The sequence below is a fragment of the Podarcis muralis genome, chromosome 7 (assembly GCF_964188315.1).
Source record: "Podarcis muralis chromosome 7, rPodMur119.hap1.1, whole genome shotgun sequence".
In the NCBI taxonomy this organism is placed as follows: Eukaryota; Metazoa; Chordata; class Lepidosauria; order Squamata; family Lacertidae; genus Podarcis; species Podarcis muralis.
In genome coordinates this window covers 45,741,715-45,761,138 of record NC_135661.1, presented here as the reverse complement: position 1 = coordinate 45,761,138, position 19,424 = coordinate 45,741,715, and the positions used below count along the sequence as shown (strand labels likewise).

Below are 19,424 nucleotides of genomic sequence, written 5' to 3'. Positions count from 1 at the left end.
CCTATTCGTCAGTCTAGACCAGTGTTGTCTTTCCTGGCTGGCAGTGGTTCTCCAGGGTCGCAGGCAGTCTCACGTACTGTTTACCTGTGCCTTTATAAACTAAAGATGCCAGGGATGGAACACAAGACTTCTAGGGCAGAAGTGGGGAAACTGCAGCCCACCACCTGGAAGGGATGAGAGGTTCCCCGCCCTGCTCGAGTTGCAGAGCATGTGCTCCATCACATGGTCCCTCTCCATAGCAAGCAGTGAAACACTGAGGAGGTTCACAAGCACCCAGGGGCCTCATCCTAGGACTTTATCTCCTTGCACACCTTGCAAAGAGCCTTATTTTCCCCAGACAGCATTTTCAAGGGAAGCCACCCACTAAAAGTCCCTGGTTCTGGTCCTTGGGCATCGATGCAAGTCCTCCACTGTGAATCTGCATTACAAGGCAAGAATAAGCCATCACAGAAAGAGAAAACCCTTTCAGACAGAGAGATAGAAAAACAGGGAGCAGTTTCCAGAGGAGAGTGTAATCCATGCTACTGTAGGACGAGTGACTTTCCCACCCTGCTCCTTGCACTGTTGTGGTAGCTGCTTTTGGCACCCCATAGGAATATACTGCGTTAAGCAAAGGACACAGGCTTGCTTCTGTGGGATCTGTAAGAGAGCTTGAAATAAGAATCCAACCACCTATAAGGCTTAGCCTTAAACCTTCAAACCTCCTGGTACCCATCAGTGAGGAAAGACTGTTGCCCAGGAGCAGATTTCTACAATTCTGTTGGCCTTCAAAGGCAAAATGACTTCCCTGGAAAAGCTACAAAGATGATGGAATAAGCCCTCTCCCCCATCCACAAAAGGCAGGTTAACAAGGAGCCATGAACAGCCAGCTCCAGAGAGCAAGACAGATGACTCAAGATTAAATCCTTGAACATGAATATATTTGGAGAGTGAGCAGCCCACACATCCCTTCTTCTGCCTTGGCTTTTAGGATGTCTAAGCTGCAGTTGAACTGGTGGTTGAGTCCCATACGTGGCAGTCCTGATCATCCACGTGCCGTTTACTGGAGCATTTTCTGTGGGGGGGTTCAAATGATGTTTCACCAGACCAGGGTTTGGGGACAGGTGGCTCCCCACTGCTTTTGCTCACAAAGATGGTTGGGATCTTAGGAGACAGTTCCAGCTCTTCCACCCGCTGCCCTGCAGGTGGCTGACAGTTCTTGTCTTTTGGGTTGTGCGTGGTGTTCTGGTGCTTCTCTCCTCCCCCTCTGGAGTGGACGGTGGGGAAGGGGAGATGCCGAGCGTTGCTCTGGGAAGCTGCATTTGGGGCACTGCTCCCCAGACGCGTCTGAGCCACCGGGATCTCATCCATGGACTCGGCTGACTCGGAATGGTAGTCAGCTGGAGGACCTGCGGCCTGGACGGGACCGTTGCTGCCTGTGGGTGTGACGATTTTGGGAGGGGCAGCCGGCATGGGAAGGCGAAGGCTGGAGGACGAGGCAGTTGAGGAGGTGGCACCTGTGATGGAAAGTTCTGCAAACGTAAGAGGAGGAAGAGGGTGTTAGGAAATGATATTTCCCTCCTTCAGCAGCAACGGTGGGGAACCTCCAGACCACAGACCAAATTAAGTCTGGAAGGGCTCGTAATATGCCCTGTGAAGACATCTTCCACAAACCACACATGACCTTATATGTGGTATCAGATGTGGGCAGGTAGAGATGTGGCTGCAAATCAATAATTGGAAACCTTAAAGTGTGCCCCTGATTGTTCCTTGGCAAGTGAGGCTTGCCATCAGCATCAATCACCTGATTGGTGGTGATAACAAGCCTTGCAGGGATTGGCTGTGCTTGTGAATTACTAACTGGCATGTTTCAATTAGGAACTCTACAGTGCAGCCAATAGTACTGACCAGCATTTACACTAGTAAGTTCTGTTGCATCACCTGATGACTGACAGGAACTGACAGGCAGGCCACCTTGCCCACCTACCATACTCAGGGGAACTCTGGATCAGGCCCAGCAGCTGGATCCTATCCCCCACCCCTGTTCCACAAGAAAGGCCAAGAGGTAAACAGAACAGAGCTCCAGTCTCCATAGGCTTTGGAGTATGAATCTACTGGAGTAGAAAGAAGTGAGCCAGAGAAAGGAGAGGTGGCAGCTCTGCAGTTAAATCTGGAATCTACTGATTGGTCAGCTAGTGGTCACATGTGACAATAAGAGTTATATGGTTTCTGATTTGAGAAGAAATGCTCCAATGTTTAGAGGCTGTGCAATGCTGCAAGAAGAGAAAAAGAGGTGCCTCCCTGAAGGCTGTTTGGCCTGGAAAAGAGTTTTCCACAGAACTCTGATCAACCTAAGACAGCTGCGGTTATGGATCTCTATGGCATTATCTTACTTTCCCTATTTTATTGGGGGGGGGGGACATAATTATAAAAAAGAAAAAGAACTGTGCTGTTTAAAACAATTGTACAAAACATGTCTATAACATCCTATATAATGCCATGTCCAAAATTTCTATACACTGAAAGGTTATTTATTAAACTAAGAAAATGCCTGCCTTCATATACCATTCATGACCCCATAAACTCTATTCAAATACTTTCTACTTCTGACTCTCTCCACCTTTTCCTTTTACCTGGTTGTAAAGCTGGAAGAGAGGACCATGGGCCATCAGCCATCTTGGATCTTTCTTCTGACACAGAAGAGGGGACCTTATGCAACTTCTTTCTCCTTTTCTTCTTCTTCTTTTTCTGAAGTTACACAACAAGACAAATCCGCTTTAAATCATTGCAATTTTAATGGTTAGAGGAGGGGTGGCTAACCTTTTATTGGCCCAAGGCCCAGATTCACCCTTGGCCAGTCCACTGGGGTTGAATGCCAGTGGTGTGGCCAAAATACACTCTCATGCTACACTCATGGGAATAATCACACAGCCTCCTGCTTCAGCTGATCTGTGCCGATCAACTGAAGAGGGAGTGTTATCACTCCCTTCCTGCTCATAAAATGATTAATCTGATGACCAGGGAGGAAGTGAGTTGTGTTTCCAATAGGGAGTGGGCTGAGCAGAGAGAAACAAGAAACAACAATGGCTTTGCAACTGCCACAACAGATGGGGACTTGGAGGCAGGGAAAAATGCTTTGGGTGGTTAGCCAATCCCGGATTAGAGTGACAAATAAGGACCTGGATGACCAGAGTTAAAATTCCCACTGAGCCTTGAAGCTTGCAGGGTGGCCTAGGAGCAGTCACTCTGAGGATGGGGGGGGGCAGTGAGCAAGGGCAAAGAACAATGTGGTCCCACTGAGCCCCTTTAAGGAAGGAGGGAGGAGAGATAAAAAGTAAAACAATGAGCAAGGTTGTAGGTATCAAACTAGCACCAGTTCCTTCCATTTTAAAATAGTTTTATAACTGATGATTGAGAGTCAGTGTGATGTAGACATTAGAATGTTGGTCTGGGGCTTGGGAGATTCAGGTTCAAATCTCTTCTCAGCCATGAAGCTCACTCAGTAATCTTGGGCCAGTCACTATTTTTCAACCTCTGTGTGTGTGTGTGTGTGTGTGTGTGTGTGTGTGTGTGTGTGTGTGAACTGCCTAGAGGAGGGTTACTGTTTTTTACAGTTAAGTGGTATACAATTTTAAAAATAAAATAATAAATACCCTCAGAATGAGAGATGATTTTCCATGAAAACATGGAAAAGAAGGAGAAAGTGCACATCTGACCCTTTTCATATTTAGCCTCAGTACAACAATGCTTTCAGTTTAAGAGCATTCAGAACACCATTCCTCATACTGCCATCAAAGTATGAATTTTGTAATTTTGCTTCAGTGGAAGGATACAAGCAGATAAAGGGCCACTAACCACAGAAGGGAAGATGTCAAGGATACAAGTTCAGCTGTGAATGATAACAGCTGCAGATGAAAGAGGAAGTGTGGCATGATGACTTATGCCCCAAGATCAGGCGCAGCAGCACAGCCCCCAGCACAAAAGACTAGAATTCACAGCTCTATCTCTCACCTGTGGCTGGTCTCCATCTTGCACCTCTGATTGCTCAGGGGTGAGGATGAGCTTGGTGTCTGAGCCATCGCTGCGAATGCAGAACTTGGTTAGGCTGAAAACAGAACAGGCAGTGCTGATTTCTTACATACCAATCCATCTACAATGCAATAAATAAAAGCTTCACCTCCTTTGTCGGCCCATCAAGCCTTTGCTACTGGAGTTCTAGTCTGAACTCCCAGAATTTCTTCAGAAAGAAGAAATGCCTTCAGTTTTTGTTTTTTTAAAATACAAAAACAAGAAGTAACAAAATAAAAAATTTACACCATGTAAATTATAATAAAGGTACCCCTGCCCGTACGGGCCAGTCGTGACTGACTCTAGGGTTGTGCGCTCATCTCGCTTAAGAGGCTGGGAGCCAGTGCTGTCCGGAGACACTTCCGGGTCACGTGGCCAGCGTGACGAAGCTGCTCTGGCGAGCCAGCACCAGTGCAGCGCACGGAAACGCCGTTACCTTCCCGCTATAAAGCGGTACCTATTTATCTACTTACACTTAGGGGTGCTTTCGAACTGCTAGGTGGGCAGGAGCTGGGACCGAATGACGGGAACTCACCCCGCCGCGGGGATTCGAACCGCCGACCATATGATCGGCAAGTCCTAGGCACTGAGGTTTTACCCACAGCGCCACCCGCGTCCCCGTAAATTATAACAGTTTAACATAATTTCCCTCTTCATGTGAAATCCATTTGCAATGTGGAGAATTTCTGTATATTTCATCTTAATATTATAATTTGTATTTAATCTCTTTTCCATAATTTGAGGAAATGCTTTGATAAAAGTTGCTCCATGTGTCCCTTTAGTAACATTTATACACAGGGAAACTTCTCTTATAGCCCATTCACACAAATAGCTAACCTCTCTACTTGTACCTATGAGATTATGTACATTGAGAATGGTGTTATGACACCTCAGATGCCTGGAAAAACTGGAAGTGCTAATTTTTCCTCCCCTCAGAGTGACTTCATTAAATTACCTGCTGTGACTCTAGAACAGCTTCTAGATAAGCTCAGTTATATGAAAAGAAACTTGGCATCAGTTTTACTCACTCTTTCCCAGATGCTAATCCTGTAGAGTCTTCCACCTGGATCTCAGGATTGGTATATCCAAGGCTTCCTACATAAAACTGCATTTCCTGAAATGTGCAAGAGTTATTTTAAAACAGAGGCAAGTGAACAACCCAGGCATCCTGGCAAATTAGTTTCCCTCTCTTTATTGTAAGTCAAAATTACTGTAAAACCCTGTTTCTACAAATGCCTCCATACTGTGGGGCAAGGAAGGAACATTTGGTTATTTAGCTCAGGTACCTGCAGATTTCAACATCATCAATACTTTTTAAAAGCTTGGTCCTATAATATATTTTCCCAGAAGGAGGTCCCAGTATGTTCCATGGGGTTTGTTCCCAAGTAAACATGCATAGATTGCAACATCTTAAAAAATCTCAACCAAAATAAAAATGAGAGCCACTTGCATATAGTTCATTTTTTCTAGTTGTATTTTAGATGATAAAAAGATGAAAGGCTTGGGCAATAGTTTATGAACTATATAAAATTATGCTGTGTTTAGTTGAGCACCAACACTATCAATCACTTCATTTAAATGTCATTAGCTCCCTATTAATGCCATGTTCAAATCATGGCTTGCACCTCCCTTTGACAGCTTGGTTTTAGTCTGCACAAGTTTCTGCATAAGTTTCTTGCATATTTGAAATTCAGCTCAAAGCTAGATTCGAGTATACAAGCTAAACTGTCTCTCACCATGCAGCACTGAGAGACTATGGAAGATCACTTTGTACCCAAAGTGCACAAAATCCACTTGGAATGGATGATTTCTTTAAATTGTACAACTGAATTTATTGTCAATATGAATACTGTCTATACATTCCAAGACAGGATTGATCAGGCATATGCTGCATGAGAATCAATTTTTTTTAATTTTTTTAAAAATTATTCTTTTTTAAAAAGTTGTAAATGCCGTGTTTCTCTTAAAAGAATAATTTGGTCAGTATTAAATGATCCAAATATAAGGATCATTTATATAAACCAAATCAATTCCCTCTGCTAGAAACATTGAGTTAAAGGAGATTTTTCTATCTATATCAGGGTTGGGAAATCCCAGGACTATGGGTGCAACTTGGCTTGGCATGGGTCCCAATTGGGCCCACAAGGTCATTTCATCCAAACCTGATGCCAGGTGTGGGGCATCAATTGGATCAGCTGCCCAACTGATTTCCCCGATCCCTGCAGAAAGCAGCTTTGCCAGCTCTTGAGAGAAAGACCTTTTATGCTAAGATTTTAAATACATTCCCAGTGTAGGTTTTAAAACACCACCACCACAGTGCTGCCTTTTACACTTCACCTCTAAAGAGCAGGCAGAGCACTTTGACTCTCAATTTCAGTAATGGGTGTTACCATGCTGAGACTGGAAGATAAGCTGCAGGAGCCAGCAAACTACTCTGTGTGCCTTGTCAGGTCAGATCCAGCCCATAGGTCACAGGTTGGTCACCCCTGCAATACCTGAATAGGCCTCACTTGAGGAGGGCAGGATTCTAGCTGCTTGACAGGATCCTTCATCTCCTGAGGGGGGCGTTGCTGCACAATGTATTCGTAGGTGGTCAATCGATGCCACACTAATGAAACGGAAAAGAGAAGAATTAAATGATAGAAAATCTGCCAGCTCAGGCACTGCATGAATAAAGGTGGAAAAGCTCAAAATTATTAACTAACATTCTCCTTATTGGTTCTCAATAAATAATACATTTTTCATTGTTAAATCAAAGAGTAAACACTGCATGCAAAATACTCCAATCCAAACAAAACAATCATGGGTGGTCCTTGGATAACTGTGTTGGGAGAGTACTATGAACTCCACTGTCTATCCAGACTTATCCAGACTTGGAATCTTCAAGCCTTGTCAGAGGAATTGGCCACTCTCCAGGCACCTGGCTTGAGTTCCTTGTTGACCTCACCGTCTGCGACTCCCGGCAAGATACAGGCGAGGCCTCTATCGGCGATCCTCCTCAAACGTGAGAAGAACACACCACTCTTCCCCTCCTCCCTGCCATCCCCAGGGAGGGGAAAGAGACAGACAGAAATGTATCTACATGCCTTTATTTCTGTCTTTTGCAGCAGTACAGAGAAACATGTCTGCACTCTCTTAACACCAACAGCAGAGAGAGAGAGACTCCACCCCTGTACTTCCAGTACAGTTCAGATGACACTCTGAGCTAACATCCGGTGCTCAGTACAGTGAATAGACTGTCCCTTTGTTCCCATGGTATAGTCCCAAACATCAACATCCTGTTTGGCTTTCCAGCCAGCTGCAGCTCGCTGCTGCATTGCTCCTTTTTCGTAACAAAGTGAATGTATGCCCCAGCCACCTTCACCTTCAGCTGCATTCACACTTTAGAAAGATATTTGAATGGGAAGGTACAATTGCCATTCTGCTTATTACTACCCCACCATTTGAAATTCAGGATAGACACACACTCAACCACTGGGGAATGGAAGCAGACAACTTGTTGGAATAAAAATGCTAAGAAGAGTAAGATGAATCTGAGCAGAGAGAAGAGAGACCAACTACATCAGCTTAGCTGGGACCAACTGCTATTTAGCTTCTCTTCTCCCAAAACTGCCTCCTCAGTGGCCAGTTCAGCTGGTCACTTATAAGGGGAATTATGTAACTTTAAGAGCCAGTGTGGTGTAGTGGTTCAGAGCGGTAGTCTCGTAATCTGGTGAACTGGGTTCGAGTCTCCACTCCTCCACATGCAGCTACTGGGTGACCTTGGGCCAGTCACACTTCTTTGAAGTCTCTCAGCCCCACTCACCTCACAGAGTGTTTGTTGTGGGGGAGGAAGGGAAAAGGAGATTGTTAGCCGCTTTGAGACTCCTGAAGGGGAGTGAAAGGCGGGATATCAAATCCAAACTCTTCTTCTTCTTCTAAGACTTAGTATCTGAATTTGCTTGTCTTTTCTCTTCTCTCATTTCCTTTTCCTTTTGTATTGTGCCTTAGATTGGAAGCCCGTGTGCAAATACTTACTTCTTTTTATAGTCTAGGCAGAGTATTTATATAGACAATAGAAAACATATCCCAGTTGCTCCTTACACAGCATGTGCACAGCGGGGGTTCCCAATTAACATGAACTGCAGGATACAAAGTGATACCTACTGAGGTAAATGTGGAAGATCAGCAGGTGACCCAACAGGAACAGAGTCAGCAGCCCCAGAAGAATCAGAACCCCAGTCAAACCCAAAATGGCAGGTCCTTGTGTCTCAATGGGAGCAGCAGGAAGGAACACAAACCACACATCCGTCTGGTTCTTCAGGCCTAGAAAACAGAATTATGCAAATAAGGAAACTGAAGCCAAGTCTGGAGCCATGGAACATCTGAAGGGGAGTGATACTGAGAAAGTGCAAAATACCTTTGCTGCTCAGATCAAAGGGAACAATTTCTAAGAAACTTTGAGCTTGAACATCTCTTTATAGATGTTAACTATTTAAGAAATTGCATCATGCCGCTCTTGATCATAGAATGCTGTAATAGTGTATGATAATTGGGATACTTAATCATTAGAGGTGCTCCGTGAGGGAACCTAGTTGAACAAAGTGTTCACATTGAGACAGTTCCTCATGCAGAGTGTGGGTTGATACCTTCAAAGTGCTGGTCTGTGCGCAGTCTCATGGGGTTAAGGAAGAACTCCACAAAAACGTAGCAAGCAATGAGTAGGATTAGGAGAAGGCCTAGGATGGCAGATATCACGCTGTTCAGAAAAAGCCTGCCAAGGAAATAGAAGGTCAGTTAGCACTACTCTGTATGTTGAATGATCCGGGTTCTAGCATTATGAGAGGAAGAAGGTCCTTCCCATCTACTTTCTCCATACCATTCATAATTTTATACAACTTGCTTTTCTTTCTAAACTAAAAAGCCCCCAATGTTATGGTCTTTCCTCATAAGAGAGTTGCTCATGCAACTTTTTCCTGCTCTACAACATCCTTTTTGAAAGTCCATTCCCAGAACATGGCACTCCGAGAGGTCACACCATAGATTTGTATAACAGCATTATGATATGGCAGTTTTGTTTTCAATTCTGTTCCTAATGACCCCAAACATGGAATTCGTATTTTTATAGCTAATGCACACTGGGTTTGTGTTTTTATTGAACTATCCACCATGACCCTTAGATCCCTTTCCTGGTCAATCATTGTCTGCTCAGACCACATCAGTGTATAAGCGAAGTTGGGAATTTTTTTTTGCCTCAAAGGCCAGAGGGATGTGCATGTACTGTGGCACACACTACAGAACTCTATCCTAATTTAAGTTTGACTTGTGACACACATGCCAAAAAAGGTTGGCATCACCTACTTCAGAGCTACTAAAAGAGGACAAAGCTTAACCTTCAGTAGCCAGAAGGAACAGAGCAAGAAAGTGAGCTCTATGTCCAGCTGTTTGAGTTAGGGTTCAAAATAAGCATTTGGACAGAGATCCCTAATATTTGGCTAAATAAGTTCTAATCTGTGCTCCCTTTTAAAAGCTACTGAAGAAGTAGGCATGCAATTCTGGCTGCAAACGTAAGGGTCTCTCTGATTTGTATGGAGTATGCTGTAATTTTGAAAAGGAGAGAAACTAGGTATTTGGACAATAGTGGCTGAAGCACAAGGCACAGGGATGATTCAACAGTCTTGCACAGTAGCTTTGCTTGTGTGGATTAATGCTGTGAAAGACATGACCCATACCAATAATTCCTTTCTCCCACACAGTTGTTGAGCCACATGCAGTGATGATCAAATCCACACACACACTTGTTGCAGGTCCCACAGTGCTTTGATCTGGAGCTCCTAACAATAAGAAAGGAATGTTCATGTTAGAGTGGATAAAACCTGCAAAACAGAACTAATTACAGTTTGTTGCTCATGCCTCTCACAGTCTGGGATGCTACGTTAGATGCCTAAAACACAAAGAAAAGGGGAAGAATAGCACACCTAAGTCTACTAAAGACCAACATTACACACTCTCTTTCTTTCTCTGTTTCTTTCTCTCAGGCTACAAACCCAATTGAGCCTACTTATATATTTTGCAACAATGCAACTCCCACTTAAATGCAATGAAGCAGCACGAGACCATTGCTCTTTTCTTAATTGCTGTTGACTTTTATGCTTCCTGCCAGCACACCTGAGCAAGATCATTCTAGCCTCTCTCTTAATGCTACAATAAAAATACTGAAAGACGAGTATGTTGGGCAAGCCAAAATCCCTACCTAACCACTGTGTCCAATGCACAAACACAATGGTGCTGGTGGTTATTGTGCTGTCCATGACTTCCTGCCACCAATGTAGCAGAGCCACTGGCTTCCAGTGAAATGAAGCAACAACAAAAACACAGGACCCTACCAACAGGAAAAATCATTGCCCTGGCAGTATTTGTTTCCATAACTTGAACTGAGGAAAAATTAAGGACTGAACTGCTTCTGGAACCACAAATGGGTATTTAGTTGACAGCCTTGTGCTCAATAAATCTCCAGTTCTCCAATGAAGGTAGAATATAACTCCACAACTATTACACATATGCTTCATCTGATATTTCCAATACTTGACTGCTGTCTGTGAGAGGATTCAATGCAATAAACTTACAGAAAACATAAGGAAGAGAAAGACTGTTACTTACACATTGACATCACAGATGTGACAGTGGCGGTTTTCAATGACGTGAGCATGCTGGCTTCGATTGAAAGTAGTGAGTGGCCCCTGGTAATTCTTCTCTCGCACACCGTCATCAGCTGGGTCAATAGAAACTGCTGTAAGATGAACTACTAGATGGCAGAGAAAAAACACTCCGGGACACTGAAGTGGACACAGTTAAGGGTTGTCTCTACAAATATACTTCTCATTTTCAGGGTCCCATTTAAGCGGGCAAAATATCAGTTTTTAATCTCTTCAGTTAAGAAAAAGGTCTCTTTTGTCACCAAGTGAGTCAAAGGATTCAAATTACCATTCACTCACAAAGGCACAGGAGAAGTAAAATTAACAAGGGATGTGGGCAGCTTTGAGAGCAAAAGGACACAGCAAAAGGGCATGAGCCATTAGTGTACAGAAAATTGCATTTATTCTTTCAGAAAGCATAAGATATTACTCAAATGCAACAATCCTACAAATTGCAGTAAAGTAAGGGTATAGTCTGAACGAGAGGAGCACTCAGTGATTTTGCTCACTAAAGGTTTTCTACCATTCCTAAATAACCTCACCAGTAATTGTGACAGCTGTATTTGCAATACTATGCTGAAACATCAACATGTAAGGATACAATATACCCAGCAGGAACCCAGTGCGCAGGCAGGAGTGGCACAAGGACACCAAAGCCAACCACTGCAAAGAAGAGGTAGAGCAGCCAAGCAACAAACTGGAATGGATGTGGAGGCCAGCTCCAGCCATTTCTCCGGGCATGCTGGGACTGGACCTCAGGAGCTGCTTCATCACTCTTCTCCGGTGCTGTCTTATTAGGTGGTTTATTGCAGATGTTCATCTACCAGAAGCAGAAAAGAAAAATGCTTTCTTGAATGAGGCCTAGAAGACAAATTTTACAGGGATAAAACCTCTCTCAGTCAAAGCTTACTGTGCAGAAAAGGCCTGTCTAAACACCAGAGAGGTGGCAACATAACGTGCCACAGCTTGTGTAGCTTTATTTATCTGAAAGATCAATTGCATTGCCCAAATATACCCACTTGACTACTCTGATCTGCGGAACTGGCACTGTTGCAGGTGCCACATAATATAATTTGTTCTACATTTGTAGAAAATGGATCTTTAAGTCTGGCAGGACCCACACTTTGGAACCTCCTGCCTATCGACATCAGGCAGACATCTTCACTGTCCTCTTTTCAGTGCCTGCTAAACACAGTTTTCTTCAGACAAGCCCAACCTGATTTGTAGAATGTTCATGTGTTTTAATCTGTTTAGTTTATTGCTGATTTTTTAAAAAAAACCATTTCAAACAGTTGCTTTTAACGGTTTCTACTGATAACGTTATTGTTCTGTAAACCACTTGGAGGTTTTTAAAAAGCAAGCAGTGTATAAAAATTATGAAATAAATAAATAATAAAAAGACCACCCTATAAGACAATACTGCAGCTTGCCTTGTCTCTTTGGAGGTTTGCTTAGACCAGGTCTAAAGGTTACATCTGTTATACTGTTAGGCGTTGAGATAGGTGCAATGTTGCCAAGTGTGCTATTGCTCTAGGTGAGCACTGTGTAATGCTTTGCATCCCAACTCCCATAGCTAAATGAGTATGTGTGTTTTAGTGCAGTGGAAACATATCTCACCAAACATAAGTTGTTCTGAAGGAAAGTTTTCCCTACCCTGTCCATATGTCTGCCTTTAACCAGTATGTATGTCTAATGACTTTCTGCATTTATGCTAAGTACTTTGACAAGCAAACAGAGGGAAGAGGAGGACTGGATTATCTCCACAAGTTCAGCTACTTTGTCTTCTGCACAAATCTAATACAAGCACCCTTACTTGATATTTATTACAAACAAGCAAAGACATCACATGAAAACTCTAAGCTTCACAAGGGGTGTGTAACCTGGAGTAGCCCAAGGCCATGGAAGACTATAAAAGTTGCAGAAGTCATGGAGGCTTCCCTTACCCCAGCCGCAAGATGGTGGCCTCAGTTTCTCAGTGCAGGCTCCTTTAATCTGATCATGTAGCTCTTAAAATGTTCTCATAAGGCCCACAGTCCTTTTCTCTGTAGATAGTCAGAGTAAATTAGAAGGATTAAATAATATCAAAAACAATCTTTTGAAAAAATACGATACATAAAGGCTTCTGTGCCAAAGCCTTCAATACAAAAATGATACTTTACATTTTAAGTAATACTGTTTTTAAAAACAATTTTGTATCTTTTGCTGGGTACTTTTTGACCCATTTCATCTCTATCCAGTGAAGACAGGTGTGATGGAAAAGCCCACCAAATAGGTCATCCTTTATTGCAAAGCCCACTTCATTCTCCAATATATGAAACTAGCTGAACTACAAAAGCTAAAAAGAGGCAAGCTATCCACTGTCTGCTTTGGCTGGTGAAAATGGAACACAACAGACACTTCTACAAGAGGTGAAAATTCATGATTCTCCTTTAACAGAGGTTTTTTGGTTTTTTTAAGCAGAGGCTAAAGCAACTGATTTTATGCATTGGCAGAGGAGTGACTTTTGATGCCACTCCTTAGGGAACACAACACTAGTGTATTGCCAGGTCTCCTAGACACTTTCTTATAAATACACACTACAACACAAGGACTGCACACGTGTGCTCACAATACTCAAATACACAACACCCAAATTTTCGTAGTCAGGGACTGCAAATTTTTTTTGAAAGAGAGTCTCAAGTGGCAACCACAGAAAGCTTGTGTAGTATGTAGTATTGTCTGGATGTCTCTAGTTAAAATCTGATCTCAATCATGTACGCACTAGATGGGTTTAGAGAAGCTATTTTTTTTCTGATCCAGACTTCTTCATTTGGAAAACAGAGATAGTAATATTAGACTGTTTTACAGGATTGTTGTGAGGATTAAAAGAAACTGTTGTAAACATTCATATTATTAAGAATCACAGCAGATGATTAAGGAGACAAAAATATATAAATCTATAGCTCTGCTAGACAGCACTTAACAGAAGCACAGGTAGTACTGTGCCCAGAGCTCAGAAACTGCTCACGCTAATGAAATTCCCTGTCGCAAAATGTGCTTAGAACAATGAGAGTTTTGAACACTGTCTACCACCTTAGTAAGAACTAGCTGGTAAGTGGGTGTTTAAAAGTTATCAAAGGCTAATTGAGGAAGGAAATATAGTGATCTGGTTGGTTGGAACTGGAAGCAAACATATTGTCTCCAAGCTGGGAAGAAGGGGAGTTATTTTTTCACATGCCTTTCCGAGTTCTGAAAAGTGAAAACTGAGGCACCTTTCAGAGAAACAGCAGCCCATGCCTTAGAAAATTAGGTGTAGTATATCAAGAGATGTTCAGAGGCTACTAGTATGGAGAAAATAAAGTGTCAGTTCATAAATCACAACTGTCCAAATGCCTCAAATAGGATTTAGGAAAAAGCCAGTCAGTGGAAGGAAAGCACAAATAATGGAAAACTTGCATTTTCAGTTCTCAACATGCTACGCGGTCCAGCCATGCCCAGGAAGCTCAGTTAAACATCAAGAGAGCCGTGGACTCAAAAAGGTTGAAAACCTCTGGTCGAAAGTGTCTAGCCTCCTTGAAAATAAATCTGGATGTCTGAACACTGAATAATAAACAGGTTGTCTTGAAGCACCCAGTGTATAACTATACCTGTAACACAGGATAACTAAGACTTCATCCATCTGATGAAGTGGACTGTAGTCCAGGAAGGCTTATGGCCATAATAAATTTGTTAAGTCTTCAAAGTCCCACAAGCATTTAAAAAAAAAAACTTATACTATTGTGTGTCCCAATCAAAGGGGCTCACTCCTAGGAAAGTGTGCACAGATAACTGCCTGCATAACTTCCGAGTAAACGTGTACAGGATCGTGCTTGCTATTCACTTCCGTAGAACTTTTATTATAATTCTAGCACTAATTAAACAGAAGTAGATTTTTAAAAAATTAAAATAGATTTAAACTCGACAGCCAGAGAGAGAGAGAGACCAGCTCTTCTCAAGCCAAGACGCCGGTGATAGCAGAGTCCCTTCCTCCATCCCAAAACATACTTCCATAGAGGTTCGTGGAAAACCACGAGCACCCATAAGTCCACGATCCCCCTCCCCCGGCCGGGAAAGGCCTCACTCCGGCGGCTGTATAAATCCAACCCCCACCCACCGGGGGAAGGGGGGCCCGAGTCCGTCCTCCTCACCTTCCCCCCCCAGCTCAGTGGCAGTTCCGGGCGGCCACGCACCCGCCTCATGCCCGGGATCGGGAGGGCGCTGAGGGGCCCCCTTCCTCAGGGCAGGCCCTGCTGGACCAAAGGCTCCTCGGCGCGGGTCAGGCCGCGGGGCCCGTCTCCATGGCGACAGCAAGAGCAGCGGCCCGACTCCTCCCCCATCCTTCCAAGCCCCGCCCCGCCTCTCTCTCCCTGCCGCTCGCAGTTTCCTCAGCTATCCCCCAGGTAGCCCGCCCCCTCCTGGCAGGCACAGGGTACTGCAGCTCTCGCCGCGAAAACACGGGCGTATCCGGCGGCTTCAATTTTTTTGGCACCCGAAAGTCCTAATGCTCGTCGAAGGCCAACGGGCTCCTTATCACGCTGCTCGCTTCGAAAGAAGACTCGTTCGTTCCTCACAGCCCCACACAAACCTCGTTTCAAATACAGAGGGGACCAACGCCTCCAGCTTGAAGCAAAAGGCACACCAACTCCGGACCAAAAGTGCCGAAAGAGAAAAGTTTCTTCTCCTGCTCATAATATTAGAACTCCTGGACATGCAATAAAGCCGAGTGTCTGAAGATTCAGGAGAACCAAAAGAAAATGCTTCCTCACACAGCACGTAGTTGTCAGTCATATGGCTGTGGGGTGGGGGTTTTTTAAGTTGGAATGTATACTTTTGTTTATATTTTGTGTTATTATTTATTGCATTTGTATCCCACATCTTCCTTCAAGGAGCTCAAGATGGAATACAGTTTTCCTCCTCCATTTCCCACAACCCTGTGGGGTAGGTGAGGATGAGAGTGAGTGACAGGCCCAAGGTCACTCAGTGAGCTTCATGGTCAGGGACGGATATGGTCTCCCAGTTCCTACTCTGACACTCAAACCCAGGCATCCCCAAACTTGGCCCTCCAGCTGTTTTGGGACTATAACTCCCATCATCCCTAGCTAACAGGACCAGTGGTCAAGGATGATGGGAACTGTAGTCCCAAAACATCTGGAGGGCTGAGTTTGGGGACCACAACATTGCACTGATTGCCTACAAGGGAACTTCCATTTGTACTATTTCATTTCCTCAACTTTTAAGATTACTTTATTTGCTTTCTGCGTTGGCTGCGAATTCTCCTTGCACTTTTGTTGCTCCTTTTATGTTTATTTTGATACTAAAAAGAAAACGCCATTCAGTTGTTAATGGTGTTTTACAGAAAATGGTTTCTCTTTTTTGTATTTGCTATTTTTTAAAGATGTTTTAACCCATGTTGAAAACCGTTTATTTTGTTTAGCTGGTATAGAAATTGATTAAATAAATGGAATTCACTAGTACAAGTTGTAGTGATGGTCTCCAACTTGGTTGGTTTAGAAGATAAGTCAAATTTATAGAGAATAATGGATACTAGCCACACAATGGTTGTGCTCTACCTCCATAATATTGGAGGCAGTATTTTGTTGGAGATATCAGTTGCTGGGAATCACAAGCAGACTTGCTTATGTCCTGCTTATGGCTTCCCATAGGGAACTAGTTAGCCACTGTGAGAACAAGATGCTGGAGTAGGGGGCCCATTGGCCTGATCCGGCAGGACTCTTGTTATGTAGTGACACTTTTTCTTCCATGTCACTCATGTATCTCAGAATATCAAAGACACAGTTGCCTCTGAACTTATGTAGAAAGTCTTGCACCCCCTACAACCACCCACCTGAAATTAAATGACAGGACTTCTGTGTGCACCCCTGTGTGCACAGGGGTGGTCAGCTTTAGAGTAACTCCCTAAGGGGGTTGCATCGGCAGTGGGCAAAGCCAGAGACAAAGAGTGTTCTGGATTAAGTAATCTGGAATAGAGACTCCTGATTCAGCTTTCACCAGATTAAAGTCCCAGTCCTGTGCTAGTCTACTCAGATGTAAGCCACACTGAGTTTGATGGTATTACTCTCAAATAGATATACAGAATATATTTATTTGTTTGTTTGTTTGTTTGTTTGTTACAGCTATTGTTCTGGAAAGAAAGTGAAAGCTATTTATTTTTTACTTTAGTGTGCTATACAAACAGGTATGGCAGAAGCATACCAGCTTGTTTTCAGATAGCTAAGGAAAATCATCTCTTCCCTACAACCAGGGGAAAAGTTGTTTAAAAAATCAATTTATGTTTATCAAATAAAATAATGGTGCAATTGTTCTCAAACTACATAGAAAAAAAAGGAGAGGGAACTCACTTAAACAAGAAAAATGAGGAACAGAACAGGAAGGAACTCTGATGAAGCAGAAGAATAGGGTAGTTTCAGGTGATGGACGCTGCATAAAATGAGATTGGGGGCCACTTGGAGTGCTGGTTGCTGACCTGTGCTCTAGCACTTCTTTTCTTACAAACTGAATACTTATTTGGTAAGAGTAGATATATGAATGTTATCCACATGTACACAACACGTGTGAATACTGTCTCAAAATACTTGTTTCTGTTCCTTTTGTACAAAATCAGAAAATGAGTTCAAAAACCTGGTATCTACAAACATGTTGAATTTAAACTTCTTTTTTAAAGAGCAATTTCCCTAGGCAATAAAAGTGGCTTTTAGAGTTCCATATTATCTCAACAATTTATTCTGAAGGTTGTACTTACATTAAATGACTAAAAAGCTTCCATTGTGGCTCCAGTAAGGCTATACACACAGACGCTTCGTTTTTGCCTGAAAACCAGGACACTCTGTCAAATGCAAAAGCTTGCATACCTTCACCAGAAAAGGCCCCAAATGAAGAAAAAACCCAACAACTTCCCTCTTGGATTACTGCATTTCTTTCACTTAGGCTGTACTGGACTCCATTCTCTCTCCTGAGGCAGCAGCACTGATGGAAACTGACTGGCTGGGAAACATGAAGAAATCTCTAAATAGAGCTACTGGAGTAAATCCAAAACACTGGAAGAAACCTAATGTGCAAAATATTTAAAAACAAGTGGGTTGCCACTCCCTTTCTGGCCTATGACGATGTGGAAGCTGTGCAAGGCCACACCCTATCCAGCCTTCAAAATAAAAACCCCATTTAAAAGTTGAAATACACAGAGAGAAATAATGGAGTACGTATTTTCCTTGAAGAAGGGGAGGGTACTGAAGCGAAGACATTGAACGGGGCTAGCAAGCTTTAATCAGACGACAGACAAGGGAAGTTGTATTTTAAGGAACAGACGTCATCCTTCCTTTCTTCTTTATCTTCAATGTTCCCCTTTCCTTCTCTAACCAGATGCTACTTCCAATTTGGGTCATGGGGTGGATGAACCCCCCCCCCCCCCATTCCTAGCTTCTTCTTTTTTAAGAGTGCTTCTAGCATATGTAAGATACGAGACAAAATGTTCAGGCAGTATTCTCATGTTTTGTGAGAAATCAGGCCACTCTCCCCTTTTCATTGTTTTACTTCTGCTCCACCACAACCCCAGAAAAATTCCTGTAGACCCCCATAATGTGAGAATGCACCCTCCCCAAATCTCTTCCTGTTCCTTCTGATCATATTTTCAGGGTAATGGTGCACCTCAATGCTTTTCTCCCTCCTGTTCTCAGCATCTTATTTATTTATTTAACTAACTAATTAAATTGCATCCTGCCCTTCGGGATACGAATCTGTCCAAGGCCAAGGGATATTAAAAAGTCACCAGGATATTTCTCACACTGCAGTTGATCATAGATCTTATTTAGCCGAGGATGGAAAAAGTTCAGTAAGAGCAGGCCATGAGGTGGTCTTTGCTGCCTCTCCTGAAATCCTTCCTGCAGGACAGCTGATGGAGATCACCTTGGGGAATGTCCAGCAGTTTGGCTTGAGTGCAGGAAGCGTCTGATGTCTCCAATGCCCTCAAGCAACTTGGCCTCACACTCCAATCAGCTGGGGCTGGGGGTGAAGCAGCGAGCTGGGGGTAGTGGGTCAACATGCCCTAGCATGGTTGCTTCCAGTTGTTGTCTTCCAAATGCAGGGCTATGTGCTAATATTTCTGCTGTAGGAAGGCGGGGTGCTACTTCTGTGATGCCCATCCTGTCCATGTCCTCTTGCAAAACAGCTCCCCTCACCACTCTGCCCTGAATTGGGGGCTAGATGCCACCAGTAAGGTATACTAAGCGCCTCTCCCTAAACAAAGCCCCCTGAAGACATTCCTATGAAGCCAAAGTGGAGAACCAGCAGGAGGTCACCTCCACCTTCTGTTGCTGCTGGTTTATTTTAAGGGGGAGGCTGTCAGGCCCTCTGTCCCCTCCCGCTGCAGGAAGCAGCTTCAACCCCAGGCCCAGTCTTGTTCCCTGTCTTCCCTCCAACCATCCTTTCTCTTCCTTGCTTGGAGATACCACTGGTCCTTACCATTAGTTTAACTTGCCCCCCCTGTCCCTGCTTCCAAGGAGGCTCTAATAGCCTTGTGCCGAAGAATAAATACGTTTCCAGGAGTGCTACAAATCCACAACTCACAAAGATTTGAAAAAGGGATTTCCAGCTCCTTCATCAAAGGACGTCAGATTCACAAGAAGCCAGTGCAGGGTCTTTTGGGTAGTGGTGCTAGGTTTCAGAAATTCA

General features: G+C 43.6%; 1 protein-coding gene across 4 annotated transcripts; it reads right to left on the bottom strand.

The window, feature by feature from the left end:
- Positions 1-898: 898 nt before the first annotated feature.
- Positions 899-17,880, bottom strand: ZDHHC1 (zDHHC palmitoyltransferase 1). 4 transcript variants are annotated; one of them, XM_077931717.1, is made up of 12 exons: positions 17,500-17,880; positions 12,665-12,763; positions 11,323-11,541; positions 10,687-10,862; positions 9,759-9,860; positions 8,676-8,800; positions 8,194-8,352; positions 6,543-6,655; positions 5,076-5,161; positions 3,991-4,084; positions 2,613-2,727; positions 899-1,511 (listed from the first exon to the last, which is right to left on the bottom strand). In XM_077931717.1, exons 3-12 carry the CDS (start codon positions 11,539-11,541, stop codon positions 976-978), a joined length of 1,725 nt encoding a protein of 574 aa, XP_077787843.1. In that variant the 5' UTR covers positions 12,665-12,763; positions 17,500-17,880; the 3' UTR covers positions 899-975. The 4 variants fall into 4 exon arrangements, with proteins under 4 accessions (XP_077787843.1, XP_028595536.2, XP_028595538.2 ...); XM_028739703.2 differs by lacking the exon at positions 17,500-17,880 and adding an exon at positions 14,930-15,065; XM_028739705.2 differs by lacking the exon at positions 17,500-17,880 and adding an exon at positions 14,888-15,063 and having other exon boundaries at positions 3,991-4,060.
- Between the last annotated feature and the right edge of the window lie 1,544 nt (positions 17,881-19,424).